Source organism: Lipophrys pholis, assembly GCF_963383615.2.
Source record: "Lipophrys pholis genome assembly, chromosome: 14".
NCBI classification, from domain to species: Eukaryota; Metazoa; Chordata; class Actinopteri; order Blenniiformes; family Blenniidae; genus Lipophrys; species Lipophrys pholis.
In genome coordinates, this window is record NC_137633.1 from 28,786,988 (window position 1) to 28,806,420 (window position 19,433).

Genomic DNA, 19,433 nt, shown 5'->3' on the forward strand with positions numbered 1-19,433 from the left:
GAAAATGACGATTATCCCTCATCTTGAATCCTGAATTGGATTACCATGTTGTACCCCTTCAAATGCTACATTTTACCATTGAAAATATACAAAAAAACCTCATGTAATAAACCAAATTAAAAAATACTCATTTATATTTGCCAACGTCAATGATCAACAGCATCATTATATTTTATCATTTTTAATCCCGGTCACACTCATCAAGTTTACAATGGACTCCGGTAAATTAAGATATTGAGGATTATATTTTTTTCTACTCTAATTGCAGTTTTCTTTAAGGTCAAATCATAAATATCTAAGGCTCGTTGCTTTGCATTAACCATTTAAATTGCTAATGTTGATCACAGTCTACAAATATTTGAAGAAAATGCAAAAAACTAAATTCTAGTATATTCTGTATAAATGACATATTTGCATGTTGGTGACCTTCTGCAACACTTTCAGATTAATTTGCAACAGGATTTTTTTCTACTTAGTCAAATACTCACACGTATCAATGGAACAAACAAACACCTATAAATCCAAATATTAAATATGACATCTACATTTCTAATTGTTTTATTTTCATAAAGCCCCGGTCATAAATAACATCTACAGTTATTCCTTTAAATGTCATTTTTCAGCCATAATGCCACATAAAAGCTGGGAAACCAAACAATGTTTTTGTTAATGTATCATGCGCAAATTTATTCTTACAAATATTCTCCTGCATTGAATTCTGTTATCTTCTCTTATTCATAGCAGTTTGACGTCAGCGGTAAAGAAAAAAGTCTCAATTTAAACCACAGAACGAAGCCAAACAGGCAAAAGTGCAGTTTGGCTTTAATGGCTCAATACGGGTCTGATGGAGGTAATGACCAACTACAGCAAAGTGTGCAAACTATATCAATATACTCACTTGGATCCTGGTTGGGTTAAGGTGTGTGTGTGTGTGTGTGTGTGTGTGTGTGTGTGTGTGTGTGTGTGTGTGTGTGTGTGTGTGTGTGTGTGTGTGTGTGTGTGTGTGTGTGTGTGTGTGAAAAAAAGCATTTTTCTGAAAATGACTGCTCAGATAGTCTTGTAAAAAAAAAAAAAAGGAAACTCAATATAAATATTTAACTATTTCCTTGGTTTCTTTTCCAGAGATCATGTCTGATCATGTCTGATCATTTCAGAGTCGCTCTAAAATCTGTGGAACCCTTCAAATTTAGTTTGTATTTCCTGTGTACTAGTGGCGGGCCGTGCATTTCAGACCGAGGCCTTCACTGATGCTGGTCTGAGTCAATCCACTAATCAACTTTTTTATGGCTGCAAAAACTGTTACCATGCACAAAAGCAGTATAAAAAAGCCAGAATAAATACCTTTATGAATGAAAACAAATTAAAGTTCACATCTCTCCTTCTGCTGCAGCTGCATAAAAAAGCGGCTCCTATTACCGAAACTTCTGAGGGTGGAGGACGGTGACAAACGTCAGCTTTTCATGGTCTTAAAAATATAAAGGCAAATAACATAATCCTGAATCCTGCCAGGAAGTTGTAGTGAGCGCAGGTAAATTACACCTGACCTCCATGCACTGGGAGTGCTGCGGTGCGTTCAATGACCTCCAGGAAAAGATCGGCTCCAAAATAGTTTTGACAGTAAATCTGCAGCCAGGTGTCTTTATCTTCTCCTTCAGCCATTGCAGGTTGATAAAACCTCTATTAAATCAACACAACTATGCTTTGTTCATGCAGCTGCTCCAGATGCAGTCAGCTAGCTGGAGAGTGAACTCTCTGACCATCCAGAGGGCTTGAATACACTGACGTCACGCTAGGCCTGAGTCGTCAATATTAAAATCTGATTGATGAAGCAGCAGCGTGACTGACACTGTTACGCTGCAGACGCCTGCAGAACTGAATCTGAAGGCCTCAGGCAGATTTCTTTACCCGGCAACAGGTGATGGCTGGACTGTGATTGGTTAAAAATGTAAATACACGACTGGAAGCAGCGCAGCCTGGCGAGGAGAGACAGACAGTTTGGAATTATTTAAGCAGTATTCATTGATAAAATATGATCAACATCAGTCTGATTCAGATCTTTGTCTTAGGCCTGCGGAGAAGCCTTCAGGCGCTGACGGCCCGCCACTGCTGTGTACAAACCACAAACCAAGACAGAACAAAGGAAGTGAAGTCTCTTTCTCTTGCTCCTTTCTTTTTTTTTCTTTACAAAAAGAACCAGTAACATTTTATTGAACACTTTGTGGAAGACATGTAAATATTACAGATAGGTCTACTAGTGTTGAAAAAGGATAAAATAAATACAAACAGAACTTGAAATCCCATAGGGATATATAAAAACAGTTTTCTTTAAAAGTCTCCATTTAGCAAAAAAAAACAAAAAAACATCTTCAGTACTAAGCATAAATACAAACATGTTTCTAAAATCTATGCCCTATAGATTACCTGGTTAATATGACTAACATACAATTAAAATCATCCGAGACATTTTTTCATTAGGTATAAAATAGGCCATTTAATTAACTGTGACCATGACTGTTAACAGTTGGAAATCTGATGCATTAACAAACCATTCTGCAGCATTACTTCTCAAATCCTGAGTAAGATCGAGTTGAAAACAAAGGATGAGGCTATGATGCGCTATACAGCCATTTTTTAATCATAACCATGGGCTTCATATCTTGGAGTTGCTTTAGCAGAAGATCAGCGCCACCTGACAGTGTTTTATCCATTACAATCTTTACGTTACTGGCTGATTTGAGATTTAGGGGATTTCTAAAGTCCACAAGATTCTCATAGCCTCGGAATTCACCAGTTATTTTATCTTTGATTGCAGCCCTATGTTTCTGCATGTGTTGTCTTTTGGACGGCAGCTCCGCACTGCATTTTTCAGTGGATTTGCGTTTGGAAGTGAGTGTCGACTCTGAGGTTTCTAAGAACTTAAGAAAAGAGTCCTCAAGACCTAAAGGCTTGAACGCCCCCGGCAAAACTGCATCGTCTCGTGGTTCTTGGGCTGTAGGGGTACCCGGATTTGAGTTTTCTCCTGAACTGTTAACAGTCGGTCGGTTTCTGAGAGTCTGGATCCTCTCTGGACAAGCTGGTGTAGGATGTGCAGGTTTTCTGGGGCGGCCTCTTTTAGCTAAACCGTCCATCCCAGTGGAAGCTTGAGATTCTGCACTATCGTCATTGGACAGTTTACCGTCCTCTTGGCCTACTCTGTCCACCAGCTCATCCGTTTTCTGCTCATTGGGCATCTCACCTTCCTCTGGCTCGGTGTCGTCAGAGGACGAGTTTGCGCCCTCTGCTTTGTTTGCATCTTTGAATCTGGAGCGTGAATATTTTTTACAGAAGATGAATTGACTCCTTTGATCTTCAATATATCTTTCTGTTAGGCCATGAGTGGTGTAATGCCGAAATATACTTCTTTCCGCCCGCTCCACCGCATCGCAGCCTATGATCATGCATGGATACTGTAGGGCGAACTTCTTGGTGCACATGGCTGATGCCTCTTCGTGAGATTTTAGTGTCGGCTTTCCAAAGTTAGTCCAGTGTTCAATGGACTTCAACTCTTTCTTTTTAGCGTTTTTCTTTTTCACTTTGAACTTGTTTTCAACGTTTTCTTTCCCATTATTCATCTCCGGGAAAAGCCCCACAGATTTAGTCCTTCTGCCATCACTTGCTTTGGGATCATAGACATATTCGTGCTTTTTGATTAAGTGTCGCAGGAGGTTTGATTTCGTAGTGTACACGCGGTCACATGCGTCGTACTCGCACCGGAAAGTTGGATCAACCGAGCCCCTCTCAGAAATGGCGATTTCCTTGTGGAAATTCTTGATGTGCTCAATGTACTTCTCCACAGAGTTGAAGGGCAGCGCGCACTCGGGTCGGTCACAGTTAAAAGTCTCTATGGTCATGCTGGCCATCATGGCGGTGGCCTTGTCTCGGGTGAACTTGTGAAGTAAGAGGTAATGCTGCACTAACCTTGTGATTCCCATGAACACCCTTGAACAGTTTTTCACTTGACACCTGACTTCCTGATCGGTTCCTATGCTCTCGACACTCTCCTGTCCACTGTGAATGCTTGTTACGTCTGTGTCGGGGTCAGGTTTGCACGGGGGCAGGGACGCCTGATGCATGGCCCTGTAATGGAGAATCAAATTGTGCTGGATGGTAAATGCTGCTGTGCAGCCCTCGTGAACACAGCGATATGGTCTGTATGGACTGAAAGCATTGTCTGCGTCACACATTTTGAGACTTAACCTTTTCTGAATTTTTTCCTTCCTTTCCTCCTTGGTCGGAGTGTTTTTGGAGCTGCTGGGTTTCTCTGGGGAAGCTGAAGCAGAAGCAGGTGACAGCTTTGGCTCTTTCTCTTTACTCGAGGAGAAATCGGGCTGCACATTTACTTTGCCATCCGGACTTAGTTTCTCGTTCAAACTGGTGTCTACTTTCATGTCTGGGCTGGTGTTTGTAATTGCCAATTCAGGTTGGTCTGGTACTTGTTCAGGAGCTGGTGGCGCTCCGTCTGCAAGTGGCCTTTCAGGTAAATAGTTCTGGGGCGATGGAAGTCGTGTAACTGTTAATACTGCAGGTATATTTACTGCATCTTCTGAAAGAATTTGACTGACGTCCTGATTGTTCTCATGGTCAATTTGAGGTGCAATTGCGATGTCAAGTGGTTCTTGTTTTATTGTGGGCAGCACATAGGCAGATGGCGCTGTCTGACTGGCATTGGCCTCACTGGTCCCTTTGCTAACTGTGGCCTCGTCTTTATTCAGTCTGAATGCACGTCTATTCCGTGCGCTGATCTTTAGCTTCTGCATTTCTGCTTTGGACAGTCTGTGGACTTTTTCATAGTGAATTCTTAATCCTGTTGTTCTCGTGAACGTTTTGGGACAAATCTGACAAGGGTACGGTGAGAGTTTAGAGGGGGTTCTTTTTAGTTCTTCTATCATTTCATTAGAATAATCATGCATTTTAGTCAAATGCTTGAACAACGCCTCCTTCGTCATGAAAGAGTACTCGCAATCTTCCTGGTCACATTTAAAAGGTTTAGGAACCTTTACAGTGGGCTTGTCATCACTTTTACTTAGTACTTTAGTTTTTTCCACGACGGGGGTCGTCTCACATGACGGCCCTTGACGGACATTTTGCTCTGAAGACAGAGCAAGACGCATCTTCTCCTGTGTGGCTTCAATCAAGTCCAGCCTTTGAAAAGCATGTGAAATTTCCATAAGATGATCCTGTTGATAAGGGACAGCCAGAGGGGGATTAGTCAATTCTGCTGCCTTCTCATTCGGGTTTTCAGGAGACACTGAGAAAGAGTTTGAAAACTCCATGATATTAGTAGTCTGAGGTTCCTGTTTCAACACCATGGGTGAGGTCAGTGTGGTCAAGCTACAAGATTCCTGTGAGAAATCTCCGTTTGGCATGTTGAATATTGCTCCGTTAGTGTCAGGGACATGAGGGTCATTGAGAAAATCAAGAAATGATGTTGGCAGGTCTGCCGTCAGGTCAATTTCATCTAAAGGTCTGCACTGTGAGCGTTTGGACAGGTGGCCACCAAGAGACTTGGTGCTTGTGAACTCTCTGAAACATCTCCTGCAGATGACCTTGCCATCCTTAATGATGGCTGGCCATTTGGTACGCTTGCTCAAACGGCTGCGTTTTCCTTTCTGTGATTCTGAGTCACCTCCCTTTTCATCCGAGGGATTCGTCTCACAATCAGCATTGGGGCATTCCTCATCGTAAGGAAAATCTGTGTGAATGACACTTTGTGGACTCAGTACATTATCTCCAGAATTGTCTGTCTGGTCATAACCAGAAGTTGAGATATTTTCCGTTTTTGGAATTTCCTTTGTAGGTTTTACTGGAACTTGAGCCTCAGGGCTCAGACATTTCATAGGAATATCAACCGTTGAGCACTGAGTAAGACAGGAATTTTCACTGTGAGCATACGGAGCGTGGTAACTTCCATCAGGAAGGCTGTCAATTGTTGACAGACTGTTTCCATTATCAATCTGTGCAGGCAGGCTTGTACTAGTCTTTCTAGCACCTTCATTGTTTCCAGCACTCTCGGGATGCACAAGTCCAAACTGATGCCCTCCATTAGACATTTGTCCTCCATTGTCAAGCATCAAAGAACTGGACACATACTGAGACATCAAGCTTGAATCTGAAGGAGCGTTGGACATTGGGGGACCGGGTATAGCTGCCATTGTATGATCTCGATCAACTGGGAGTGCCGACGTGGACGGGTAAGGATCAGCCTGCCAATGACTATAGCTGCGAGAGGGATACTCATTCAGGTTGAAGGCATCTGGATAGCAGTTATTCATGGGCGGTGAAGACCATGACTGAGAGACGTCTGACTGTGTCACTCCACTGGGATTGCTTGAAGTTCCCCATGACGGATACAACGTGGGGTTAACCATTGGAGTGATAGGCACAGGCTCCATTGAACCAGGATAACACTGGGTAGGTGAAGTGGAGCATTCCATTGGATAATTAATTTGCTGCGTCCCAGGTTTGTTGCATAGTATTCCTGGCTGGTCTGATGGCCTGGTCACTGGGTTCGGAGTCTGACTGGTGGAAGCTGGTCCACTTTGCGCCTTTTTTGCTGTAATTTTAGCCACTTTGTTGTATTTTTTTGCCAATTTCCAGTCCTCAAATATTTCAGGGTGTTGTTTTTTCACATGTCGAGACAGGCTCTTGTTTGTACTGTATGCCCTCGTGCAGTCGTTGTACGGGCAACAGTGCAGGTTCTCTTCACGGCTGGCAGTAACAGCAGGCGTACCAGAGGGATAACCCTGCAACGAACAAGGAATTTCTGTCTTGATTTGACTTGGAGAAATTGTTTGTGGTGTCACTTTCTGAAAATCATTGCCTTGTACATGGTTCTTCATGCCCCCCTGTTGACCTGCCACAGGACTCATGTGAGCAGGGGCAGAATATGCAGGAGCGACAGCCACATTATGCTGTGCCTGAGGATTGTTCTGTGGTGGAGTCACATCGGCTGATGCTGGAGTGGAGACGGTCAGTGGTTCGTTGCGTTCCTCCGCTTCTTTTGCTTCATTCTCTGCTGCTGGTTTCAGCATGTTTTCAATCGAGTGTTTCACTCTCAAGGTGATGGACTCGTTGGCAACGTCTGGTGATCTGCATGGGGATGTGCTTGGCTGCGATGCCTCCTTCATATAAACATCTGCACCGACGCTGTCCACACAAACAGCAGGACACTTCTCATCTTTGATCGTCGTGCTCTCAGGTAGGACTTCAGCTGCAAGGAGAGTCTGACTTGCGATTGGACCAATGTTCACTGCATGATTCGCATAATGATTCTCTTGATGAGACAAAAATTGTGACTGTGAGTAAAATATTTTGCCACAGTTGTCCGTTTGGCAGGTGTAGGTAAGGTAATGCTGAGCCTCGTGATCGTACAACAGGTAGGCCTCACTGAAAACTTTACCACAGTTTGGGAACATGCACTGTGCCTTGAATTCTGGGTGAGTTTTCCGATGCATAAGAAGCTCAGAATTTGAATTAAAGTTCGCCTTGCAATCAAGCTGAATGCAGATGTACGGTTTGGTGCCACAGTGCATCTGCAGGTGATCGTTAAGGTGTCGGACATTAACAAACTGCCTCCTGCAATACTGACACACCACTTTTTGTTTTTGTATTTCCAAAAACCGCATGGCCTCTTCGTCGTCCTTGTGAGACCTGACATGAGCCATGAGGTTACGAAAAAACTTGAAAGCCTTTGAACAGTTTTTGACGGGACAGAAACAGTCTTGACTCATCTGTATGTCGGCGGTGGGTTGTTCGGTTTTAACAGGGGATGCTAGCTGGTTGCCTGTTTCAGGTTCAATTTTAATAGGACTCATGTTTGTCTTGGCAATAACTTTTGGGATTTTTGATGGACTTTTAGGAGACTGAGTTGGTTTGGTTACCTTCCGTGCAGCTTTCATTGCAGCTAGTCTCTCTTTGCAGGACTGTTTCACATGCGATGCTACGTGTGGTTCCAAAACCTCCCTACTTTCAAAACTATCAGCACAAATAGGACAAAGATAAACCCCATCTTTGAAATGCTTCTGAGCGTGGCGAACTATTCGATGACCCAAGAACTCTTTGTCACACAAAACACAATACTGCATGTAAGCTCTCCAATTTCTGAATCGAGCAGACACAAATCCCTGCTCTCGCAGTTTTTTAGCCTCTCTGTTTTTCTCTCTTTCGTCTGTGATTTCATTGAGTTCATTTGTAGTGGTTAAAAGAAAATCTTCCAGATCTCTGTATTCGGGAAGTTTGCTGATTGCGCTTTCCACCTCCTGGTCATCTGTGTCATTAAGCGTGTCAATAGACGACACAATAGCTGCCTCCTCTCCCATCAGTGCCAAACAGTTGCGTTTCAGGGTTTTCCAGTCCCAGAACTCTGGATCAAAAGGCCACTGTGTCTTCAAGGCCAGTAGTAACTCGCAACGTAAAGAATTGGGCACTGGTACACTCCCGTCCTCCTCAGGCTTTTGGTCAGGCTCATTGTACAGCGATTCCACGGCATAATAAGAGTCAACAGTAGGCTGGACCAGGAACTCGGTCAGCTGGCATGCACGCTTCACCTCTAAATCAGTTGGTAGGAGACAGGAAATAGTCTTGCAGATGGTGGACTTGCTGTCTTTGTGGTCACTGGAGGTCATTTTCAACGCTTGGATGCACATTTCTACACACACTGGAAGCCCCACCTCTCCAACCTGAGTGAGAAAAATCGACAGAAAATGATTTTCAACCGATTCAACTGAAGCATTGGCGGTAAACGTGTAGAAATTTTCTCTTACCTCGTTTTGGATGACTTTGATGAGAAACAGAATGTGACAGACACTCCTGCAGAGAAGCGTCATCTCCTTGCTGTGGCCAAGAAATGAATCAGCCGATGACTCCAAACGCATGAGTAGCTTACTCCAAAACAATGTGAGTTCCCTGCAATATGAGAAACAGCATCACACCGCTGATTCACCAGATTCTCTCAAAAATGGCAGAGACATCACTGATCCAAGTCTACTGTAATTCAGGACTGTCAAAACTCATTTTAGTTCACATACACTCAAGTTTTAACCAAATGGATCTAAATATACACCTCAAAAGTTTCCCTTCACTTTCAGGGTTTCTCCTTTTCATGAACTCATGAAGCTGATTTGAAAGCTGAGATGAAGCAGCTCGCGAGCATGCACGGCAGCACCACACATCAGATGGATGGATAGATGTTTAGGGACTTCTGTAAACTGCAGATTTACTCCCAGTGAGAGCCATTCAGGGACAGTTAATCTCAATGACATTCTTGGCATCTCATGTTCAAGTGCTGAGTCCCAGTTTTTGATTATGACCCCGACTCTTGCAAGGACATTGACAAATTAGGAACTGCAGTTACTCCGACCTTGTGGGTGTGTTTAGGCCTACGGGCCTTATGTTTCACACCCCTGTTCTCATGTGTCGTCTATCTTTATTCAGTCGATGAAACTCAGAACTTCTGATATATACACACTCAATGTTCCAGACTTGATCAGGTAAACTACTGCTCAGTATTTCAACTTTTGTCTGTGAACCTTTTACTTTTTAAATGCCCGACACAGGAAAAAAACACAACAAGATGATAACAATTATGGGAGGTGTGTGTGTGTGTGTGTGTGTGTGTGTGTGTGTGTGTGTGTGTGTGTGTGTGTGTGTGTGTGTGTGTGTGTGTGTGTGTGTGTCTCTCACCAGGCACAATATACGTCTCCTTGGAGAAGCTGTCGCTTGAGAAAGGCCGTACACAAGCAGAGAGCTCCTTTCTCGTCTCCCTCTGATTCCAAGTTGCAAATCATTTCAAGAGCATCTTTACAATCTATCGATGCAATCTGTGAGCGAGAAAGAGAAAGAAAAAGCAAGATTAAGCAACTGAATTGCCAAGGATTTCTCCAAGACCTTTCATTGACGGGAAGTGTTTGATAATAACTGGATTTCATCCAATGGGTTCAAGTATGAGTATATATGGTGTGTGTGTGTGTGTGTGTGTGTGTGTGTGTGTGTGTGTGTGTGTGTGTGTGTGTGTGTGTGTGTGTGTGTGGGTGGGTGGGTGGGTGGGTGTGTGTGTGGGTGTGTGTGTGTGTGTGTGGGTGGGTGGGTGGGTGGGTGGGTGTGTGTGTGTGTGTGTGTGTGGGTGGGTGTGTGTGCACGCGTGGCCCGCGGTTCAGTTGGTTTCACTTCATATTCACTGTTTTCCGTTGGCATTTCCTTCTGGAGTCATCGACCGTCAGAAAGCTTTACATCAGGGTGTTTAGCTGGAGCTATATGCTCATATTGTCCCGTTTCCTTTTACGTATGGAACATGAATCAAGCTACAGTTTAAGACAGCGGCGGCAGAGATGCTGAGAAGACTAGGAGTCCCGCCAAGCGTACGGCCTTCTTGTACTTTTACTAGGAATTTGCAAAACAGACCGAGGCTGACTTGGCCTGCGGATGGACGGACGGACACGCACCCACACACACACATACCTGTAAAATTCATTTCAAAACCAAAAAGCCACGGTCCATAAGGCGACCCGGAGAGTTCAACGTTTTATCAAGAACCGTTGCATCCTCAGTATGTGAGTGTCTTTATAAAATTACTGTTTTTCCCTCACAGTTGAAAGATCTTTCAAGTAGCTTGTTATTCATTGAGACATTGAAAATAAAAAGGACAGAATTATGTTTGACGTCATCGTCTCACCTCCTCCATGAGCTGCTCCTGACTTTTTATCATGCAGATGCAAAGCAGGTAGGTCTGTTTGAAGTTCCCTTTCCCTTCATATCCCGGATACTCGGAGCACATCTTGGCCAGCACCGCAGCTTTGTCCACACTGTCCACTTTGATAAGGTGCTTTATTCGCATGTTCAGAAGCGTTGGACCTTCCAATTCAAGAAACTCATGGACTGAAGGAAAGAAGGCAAATTCATATCAACACATGAAAACTTCGAGCAACATTAGATGGAGATCTTCAGCAATCGAGAAAGTAATGATCAGCTCTACGAGGAGAAAAGCTCAAGTTATCCTGAAACCAGAGGCTGGTGAGCCCATTCAGACCTGATGTTAACGTGCGTTTCAGGTGATCCGATCACGTGTGGCGAATCCTGACACAGGCAGTCTACACTGGTCTGTATCATGAGTTTGAAGCTGACCACTTTATTGTGTTATTGCCTCTACATCACTTCCACTAAATGGCCCAGCACACAGCTACGAGTCTCTGTGGAGAAGAACAATGACAGTTTCTTTGGGAACTTGGAAAGACTGTATAACCCAGATGGGTGAATTCTCTTCGACCAAAACAAGGTGCCCCCTGATGACGTTCATGTATTACATATGATGTATTTTCCTGCTGTCCACTGTCCCAGGTGCTGTCACGGCACCTGCTGTCCACACTACAAAGTCTCTGTGGTCAGACGGTCTCAGACCAGCTTTGGTTTGGGGCCTGTTCACACTTGACTTTAGGACTCGACACATATGATCAAATCACCAGAAAGGCATGTTAATGCCAGGTCCGAATGGGCCCTTAAAGAGAAGAAACGTCAGCAGGCACCCTCTACGACAGTAACTTGATTACAGTAAAGCGGAGGAGAAAATGTGAAGAGTAACCTTGCTCAGTTTGAGGGATCTGATTGGACATGATGCTGCTTAACGTGGAGTTGGACCAGACGCCGTCCTGTTGGGCCAGAACCGACACCAGGCAGAGCTGTGTGCTCCCACTTTCCTGCAGGAGGCCGTGTGCCGACTGCCAGAGAGGACAAACAAATCACACAACTGCCATGCTCAGATGGAGATGGTCTGGAGACATTTTTACTTCAACGCCCACATTTTCACCCAAACACTTTCTAATTCCATTTTTCAGTGCGGCAATAAACTGGCAGAAAGTCTGTTGACAGCCTGGAGGATACTGACCTTCATGGAGGACTGGAACTCCTCCCATAAGGCACCAGGGACATGCTTGGGCAGCAAGAGCAGCAGCTCCGCACAGCTCCTGTGAATCCACACACTCATTTGTTAAAGCCAGATTTAGGTCAAAGATGTGCACAGTCCACAAAACAGCCAAACCACACCAGAAGAGCTGCTCTGGAGTCAGAGGGGCAGTTTGGAAACAAGAGCCACGAGAGATGGAGAGCAATAGTACAGGTTTACGTCCATCAATGTACCAGTGATTTCAGCCATTACTGAAGAACTGGAAGTGCAGAGCTCGACATTAAGGCTTGCCCAAACGTCCGGGGCAGTAAAATCACTAGCCCTTTTGGGCTAGTGTTTTTTCTGCACACATCACTTGGTATCACCAACGGGTCACACCATCGCTGGGCGCAGCTATTTTGCATGACGTTTTTCAACGAGATCTCGCCCCGAGAGCGCGATCACGTGATTCTCGCGTGTTCGCTGATGATAGCGTGGGAAAACGGTGTGAAAAGTGAATGAAAACATCTGGAGAGCGCTGCTGGTAAGATAGTCGTATTTTATTGATAGCATCAGTGCTTTAAAAGTGCCGGCATGCACCGGTACGCAGTACCGGCACTTTTAAATTTTACCCCTGAGCGTACCGGCACTTTTTTCAAGCGTACGGCACGTACCGGAACTTTTCAGAATGTCCGGGCTGTCAGCCGCTTCTTTTTTCACACACTTTGAACCCAGCGGCTTAAACAATGAGGATCATTTATGGATTTTTACTGGTAAACGAGATTCATGCCGACAATACATGGGTGATGATTCAGGTGCATCATGTAACTCTGCCCTCCGTGGCTGCGCTCCGAGAATGACCAATCGTCCTCAGAGGAAAATCTCCCAATGAGTCAGTGGTTTCACTGAAGCATTTGTTCACAATCACACTAAAAACACACCTCATTGAAATATTGCTGTCAAGGCAGATTTTTAAAAATTCCCTAAAAAATGTAATAGTTTTCTGCAAACTGCACCATATTCCTGTTCTACATGACCCCAGGTACATCTGGGTCAATTTTCAAATGGATTCACTGGAATTTTTCTTTTTACAATTACACCTTAAATTACACCCAATACATGTAATGTACAGACTGATTAAATACAAATATATGTGAACTTATTCAGGATGGTGTAGTGACATCCTCTCATCTCTCTCACATTCTTTCCTTTAATTTGGGGGGGAGGGGGGATATATTTAAATAAATATGCAACTACTTCCAACATGTACTTGTGTTTTGTTTTGTTAATCTCCCACTATGATAATAAAGCAGCCGGGGGATCCACACACTGCACAAGGTGCCTTTATTTTACACCGACCACCTGCCCTAGAAAATGTCTGTGCACGCCACTGAATATTATGTTTTTGTCCATATTTGTATGAGAGACTCACAGCATGTCACCAAAAGGAGTACTGGCACTTCTTTTTCCCCACTTAAAGCACTGGGCAGCAAACACAAAATATATCGTAGAATACAATAATTTATAGACAGAGTTGAGAGCAGTAACTTGACATACATCAGTAGTTAAATATCAAGGGTGGGTAAATGTAGTAAATACCTAAAAAGTTACCCCAAACATTAAAACAAACAAGTTGGACCCCATGCACCGAGCCATGTTGGACCCCCCGACCCCTTCACAAGGGTCCAGTACTAGAGGCAAATTAATTTAAGTATATGTATTTGTTTATTCAAAAACAATTACAGAAACATATTACAATGTATTTATTGGTCGAAATAATATATTACCCAACCTTATACATTTCCATTAAACTTCAGGCAAGTAAAAATTTGTTCACGCAAGTAAGAATTTGTAAGCACTTGCCAAAAAGGCAAGTGCTCAAAATCTTTAATGCCAAGCCCTGAAGTGGAGACAATGGTGTTGATGATTGGTGTTGGAATAATCTTACGAAAAGTTATCACATTCATTGTACCAACATTCTTTCTCATCTATTACGACTTGTATTTCTCCACTGTGATCTTTCATGGTAAGGAGGAACGTGGTCTGCAGATGAGAAGTGCTTTGTTTTCAGATAAGAGGAACCCTAATAAAAGGAGAGGAGGCGGCAGAGGTTTTTCAGAGCGGGTTGGAGATTGTAACTGAAACACTCTCTGTCCGTTCTCCTCGCGAGTAAAACTAATCTTAACTCGGTGTGTGTTCTTCCTTGCAGAATTAATAAATGTTCAGAGGTTGGACCTGACAATTGGGACGACAACACGGAATACTTTATGTACTTCTATTAGAGGGGACATATTCTGTTAAAATACAATTTTTCTGCATGTGTAATATTTGGCCTCTTTGCTGTAAAACTGTGAGAATATGCAAGAAAACCAGCATTTTGTGAGCTGCATGAGAAGAAATCCAAGTGTTTTCATTAGGGATGTCCTGATCAGATCGGTAGATCTCGGATCGGGGCCGGTATTGGTGATTTGTGAGTGATCGGGAATCAGCAAATCCAGCCGATCACCCCGCCGATCCAAAAAACAAACAAAAAAACGTCAGCTGCCATAAAGCTGAACCGTGTGCGACCTGCCGTAAACTGAGGTGAGCAGCCTGAAGCCACTGAGAGGATCAACCAGCAGTCTGGAGGGAGTTTAAGGTGGATAACCAAACCAGTCCTGAGAGGTGGAGCACCAGAGCTTCACCACAGTCCTGAGAGGTGGAGCACCAGAGCTTCACCACAGTCCAGAGAGGTGGAGCACCAGAGCTTCACCACAGTCCTGAGAGGTGGAGCACCAGAGCTTCACCACAGTCCTGAGAGGTGGAGCACCAGAGCTTCGTTTAACACAACTAATCTGATAAGACATCTAAAAAGTAAACATGCGGTGGAGTACGCTCAGCAAAGACCATCATCCGTGGACCATAGATGACGTAATGGCCCCCCTCCTCCCCTCCGCTACGTCACCTAATAACCAGAACAATCAGGGACTAGAAGCTCGGGTGGAGCTGCAGAAGCTAGAAGCAGGTGGAGCGGGGCCATAGACCTATAAAACTAGAGTTATATATAGTGGGTTATGTGTTTATGTGCAGAAGTCTACTTCTATATTTCTATGTGGTCTGTCTTCTTCTGCATTTTTGTTGTTTGGTGAGTCACAGCGCCCCTACAGGCAATTGGGAACTGGGTTCTTTTGATTGGTTTTACTGAATACTGTTTATGTTGTAGTTTTTTACGGTTTATATGTTAGTCAAACTGATTCTCTGGGTTTCATTTTTCTTTAATTTGCCACAAAATGCAGGTGAAGTAGTTTAAGTTAAGATAAATAAAGAAACAAGACTGCAGAGTGTAACTGGGTATTTGTTCTTCTGACTGAATAAAGTTTAAGTTCTTAAGTCATTCTGAGAAGAAGTTTGATTCAATAAGTGACTTTTACAATAATTTCTAGGTAAACAAAGCTTCTACCAATAGTGCTTTTAGCTTCAGACATCTTAGTTCCTCCAATAATAGACTATTGAGTATCTTTGCAATAGTAACGTGAGTATCGGATCGGGAAAGTATCGGTATCGGCCGATACTCAATTCTGAAAAATCGGATCGGTATCGGGGGCAAAAAAGTGTGATCAGGACGTCCCTAGTTTTTATACTGTTCAGAAAACTTCCATAACAGTCTGGACAAGTATTACCCCCCGCCTGAATATCTGCCGCTCCCTTCTAGCGTATCTGCCCCCCCGAGCTAAAGTGTTTGTCTCCATCGACAGTAAACACTCGTAGTTCAATTCAGCCTCTGAGACAAAGACTGACGTCTGGATTCATTTCTCAAACTGAAGACTAGAATCTTTGTGTGATGACGTTTATCATCAGACTGCTTCTCCAACTGAGCTCAGAACCATTCAGGATGTCCAGACTTCAGTCCAGATCAAACTGTTCACCGACCAGAGGACCAGACTGTTCACCGACCAGAGGACCAGGCTGTTCACCGACCAGAGGACCAGACTGTTCACAGCGACCAGAGGACCAGGCTGTTCACCGACCAGAGGACCAGACTGTTCACAGCGACCAGAGGACCAGGCTGTTCATAGCGACCAGAGGACCAGGCTGTTCACAGCGACCAGAGGACCAGGCTGTTCATAGCGACCAGAGGACCAGGCTGTTCACCGACCAGAGGACCAGGCTGTTCATAGCGACCAGAGGACCAGGCTGTTCATAGCGACCAGAGGACCAGACTGTTCACCGACCAGAGGACCAGGCTGTTCACAGCGACCAGAGGACCAGGCTGTTCACAGCGACCAGAGGACCAGGCTGTTCAGAGGACGCAGCTGTCAGGGTTTTACGTCCAGGATTTAATTTAACCAGCAGTAACAAAATGCGAATCAGAAGTTCTTTTCTCAAACAAGCCTGCTGGTTACCATGGAGACGGCGATGACGTCCTCCATCAGTATGGCCACTGAAGGAGGAGGACATGGCTAGCAGCTGCTCGTTAGCAGTCAGAGTGGAGATAAAGATGCTGCTGCTAACATTTATCACTTCATCCGGACACCAGAGACCTGTACTGCGACGCTGGATTAACCCCGGGTTTTCCGTACTACGACGCTGGATTAACCCCGGGTTTTCCGTACTGCGACGCTGGATTAACCCCGGGTTTTCCGTACTGCGACGCTGGATTAACCCCGGGTTTTCCGTACTGCGACGCTGAGTTAACCCCGGGTTTTCCGTACTGCGACGCTGGATTAACCCCGGGTTTTCCGTACTACGACGCTGGATTAACCCCGGGTTTTCCGTACTACGACGCTGGATTAACCCCGGGTTTTCCGTACTACGACGCTCGCTCACTCCTCACCAGGATAAATCACCCTGGCAACTTGCGCTGAATGTCTAACCTGCTCCGGAGCAGGTTACGTTCTCGATTAGCGGTCAGAGCTCCACCTCCTGACCAATCAGATGTCTTGGAAAATGCCCTTCTCATTCTTAAATGATCGTGATTGGTGCACGGTTTCAATTCAATTAAACTTTATTCATATCGCACCAAATACGAGACAGGTTCAGTGCGAAGCTGCCGTGGAGATGGGAAAGTAATTTAGAGCGATCTTTTAGACATAATAAAATAAATCCTGGTCACTGAGGCTCTGAAGGAGGTTTTTGTTCTTGTTCCATGTCTGTTTGGCTCCACGAGGGTTGAACTGTAATAATGAGCTTATTAATAATGGTCACACTGACAACTGCAGGAACATGAATTTATGGATCACAGAACTATTCCTGTCGTCGCGGTGATAAATTAATATTCCAACACAAAACACTCAACGTAGGAAACTCAGCCTCAAAAACCACTGGATGGAAAATCTAAACTAAAAGAAGAGCAGTGAGGAAGTTCTGCCTGAAACGTTTCTGCTGTAATTAAGTGAAACTGAGTGACCACAGTGCCGTCCGTTTAAATCCTCAATGAATTAATATCATACAATCTCAAAGGCACGCATTAACAAGTCAGGAATGTTCTGGCTTTGGAAGGCACATTTCCTTTGGACATCCTGATCAATATGGAATTGATCACATGTTGGAGTCCCGGTGCTCCACCCCTCCCTCCTCTTGTAACATGTTGGAGTCCCGGTGCTCCACCCCTCCCTCCTCTTGTAACATGTTGGAGTCCCGGTGCTCCACCCCTCCCTCCTCTTGTAACATGTTGGAGTCCCGGTGCTCCATCCCTCCCTCCTCTTGTAACATGTTGGAGTCCCGGTGCTCCACCCCTCCCTCCTCTTGTAACATGTTGGAGTCCCGGTGCTCCACCCCTCCCTCCTCTTGTAACATGTTGGAGTCCCGGTGCTCCACCCCTCCCTCCTCTTGTAACATGTTGGAGTCCCGGTGCTCCATCCCTCCCTCCTCTTGTAACATGTTGGAGTCCCGGTGCTCCACCCCTCCCTCCTCTTGTAACATGTTGGAGTCCCGGTGCTCCACCCCTCCCTCCTCTTGTAACATGTTGGAGTCCCGGTGCTCCATCCCTCCCTCCTCTTGTAACATGTTGGAGTCCCGGTGCTCCACCCCTCCCTCCTCTTGTAACATGTTGGAGTCCCGGTGCTCCATCCCTCCCTCCTCTTGTAACATGTTGGAGTCCCGGTGCTCCACCCCTCCCTCCTCTTGTAACATGTTGGAGTCCCGGTGCTCCACCCCTCCCTCCTCTTGTAACATGTTGGAGTCCCGGTGCTCCACCCCTCCCTCCTCTTGTAACATGTTGGAGTCCCGGTGCTCCATCCCTCCCTCCTCTTGTAACATGTTGGAGTCCCGGTGCTCCACCCCTCCCTCCTCTTGTAACATGTTGGAGTCCCGGTGCTCCATCCCTCCCTCCTCTTGTAACATGTTGGAGTCCCGGTGCTCCACCCCTCCCTCCTCTTGTAACATGTTGGAGTCCCGGTGCTCCACCCCTCCCTCCTCTTGTAACATGTTGGAGTCCCGGTGCTCCACCCCTCCCTCCTCTTGTAACATGTTGGAGTCCCGGTGCTCCACCCCTCCCTCCTCTTGTAAGATTCTTCAGGATCTTTGCGTCTCATGCGGCTGAGGTCTGATTCACAGTTCTTGTGGCTGCCTCGGTGGTAAGGCGCAAAGAAAACTATCCTAGATGGCTCTTTAATGTCTTTATTTTTATTTCCTGATTTTCTTTGGTACTCGCACCGTTGGGAGCACGGACACACAAAGTACATCAAAACATGTGGAGTGTTCGGGAATAATGTGCTATGACTTTTATTAACAATTTGGCTCACTCTTTCTGACTATATAGCAAAAATCTGTGAAAACCGTCCCATACAATGCAGAGACGCACGTCATGGAGGGGATAAAGGAGATCAGCGTCTGTTGCCATGGAGGGGATAAAGGAGATCAGCGCATGTTGCCATGGAGGGGATAAAGGAGATCAGCGTATGTTGTCGGGGGAGGGGGTAAAGGAGATCAGCGTGTGTTGTCATGGGGGGTAAAGGAGATCAGCGTATGTTACCACAGATGGGGTAAAGGGGATCAGCGTATGTTGCCATGGATGGGGGGTAAAGGAGATCGGCGTATGTTGTCATGGGGGGGGTAAAGGAGATCAGCGTATGTTGCCATGGATGGGGGTAAAGGAGATCAGCGTCTGTTGCCATGGAGGCGCTGAGCTCAAAGGATGTCAGCAGCGAGAGGGAGGCACACAGAATTTCCTCTGGAATTTTCTAGTTGTCAGGATTACTATGGCAATGACAACTCATCAGAAGGGTAACTAACCGTCTAATGATGACCTAATCCAGCTCATGTTCGCCATCAGTGGGTGAACAATCCAACATTCTGCTCCACAATGATCGGAAGAACCGACATTGAAGGATCAAAAAGCAAAATCACTATGAACACCCGGCCACCACAAGCCAGTTCTCCCTGTGCTAACTAATCTCCTGCTTAAAACCCAAAAGGTCAGAAGGCTCGTGAGGCCCTGCTTCCACACTCCATACTGAACATCAAGATAAAGCTCGCTGTGGCCCTTCTCACAAAAGTGCACACAGGCCGAACTGAAGAAGAAGTTAGTTTCCACGTGTTAACT

At 45.2% G+C, this 19,433-nt stretch overlaps 1 protein-coding gene across 1 annotated transcript in view; it reads right to left on the reverse strand.

The window, feature by feature from the left end:
• Positions 1 to 2,151: 2,151 nt before the first annotated feature.
• Positions 2,152 to 19,433, reverse strand: part of znf292a (zinc finger protein 292a) — a 22,555-nt gene continuing 5,273 nt past the window's right edge. Inside the window, exons 3-8 of the mRNA XM_080480036.1 lie at positions 11,915 to 11,993; positions 11,612 to 11,747; positions 10,709 to 10,911; positions 9,721 to 9,857; positions 8,802 to 8,943; positions 2,152 to 8,717 (exon numbers count right to left, since the gene is read on the reverse strand). Coding sequence (XP_080336162.1) covers positions 2,607 to 8,717; positions 8,802 to 8,943; positions 9,721 to 9,857; positions 10,709 to 10,911; positions 11,612 to 11,747; positions 11,915 to 11,993 — 6,808 coding nt within the window. The 3' untranslated portion in view covers positions 2,152 to 2,606. The remainder of the gene's footprint in view (positions 8,718 to 8,801; positions 8,944 to 9,720; positions 9,858 to 10,708; positions 10,912 to 11,611; positions 11,748 to 11,914; positions 11,994 to 19,433) is intronic.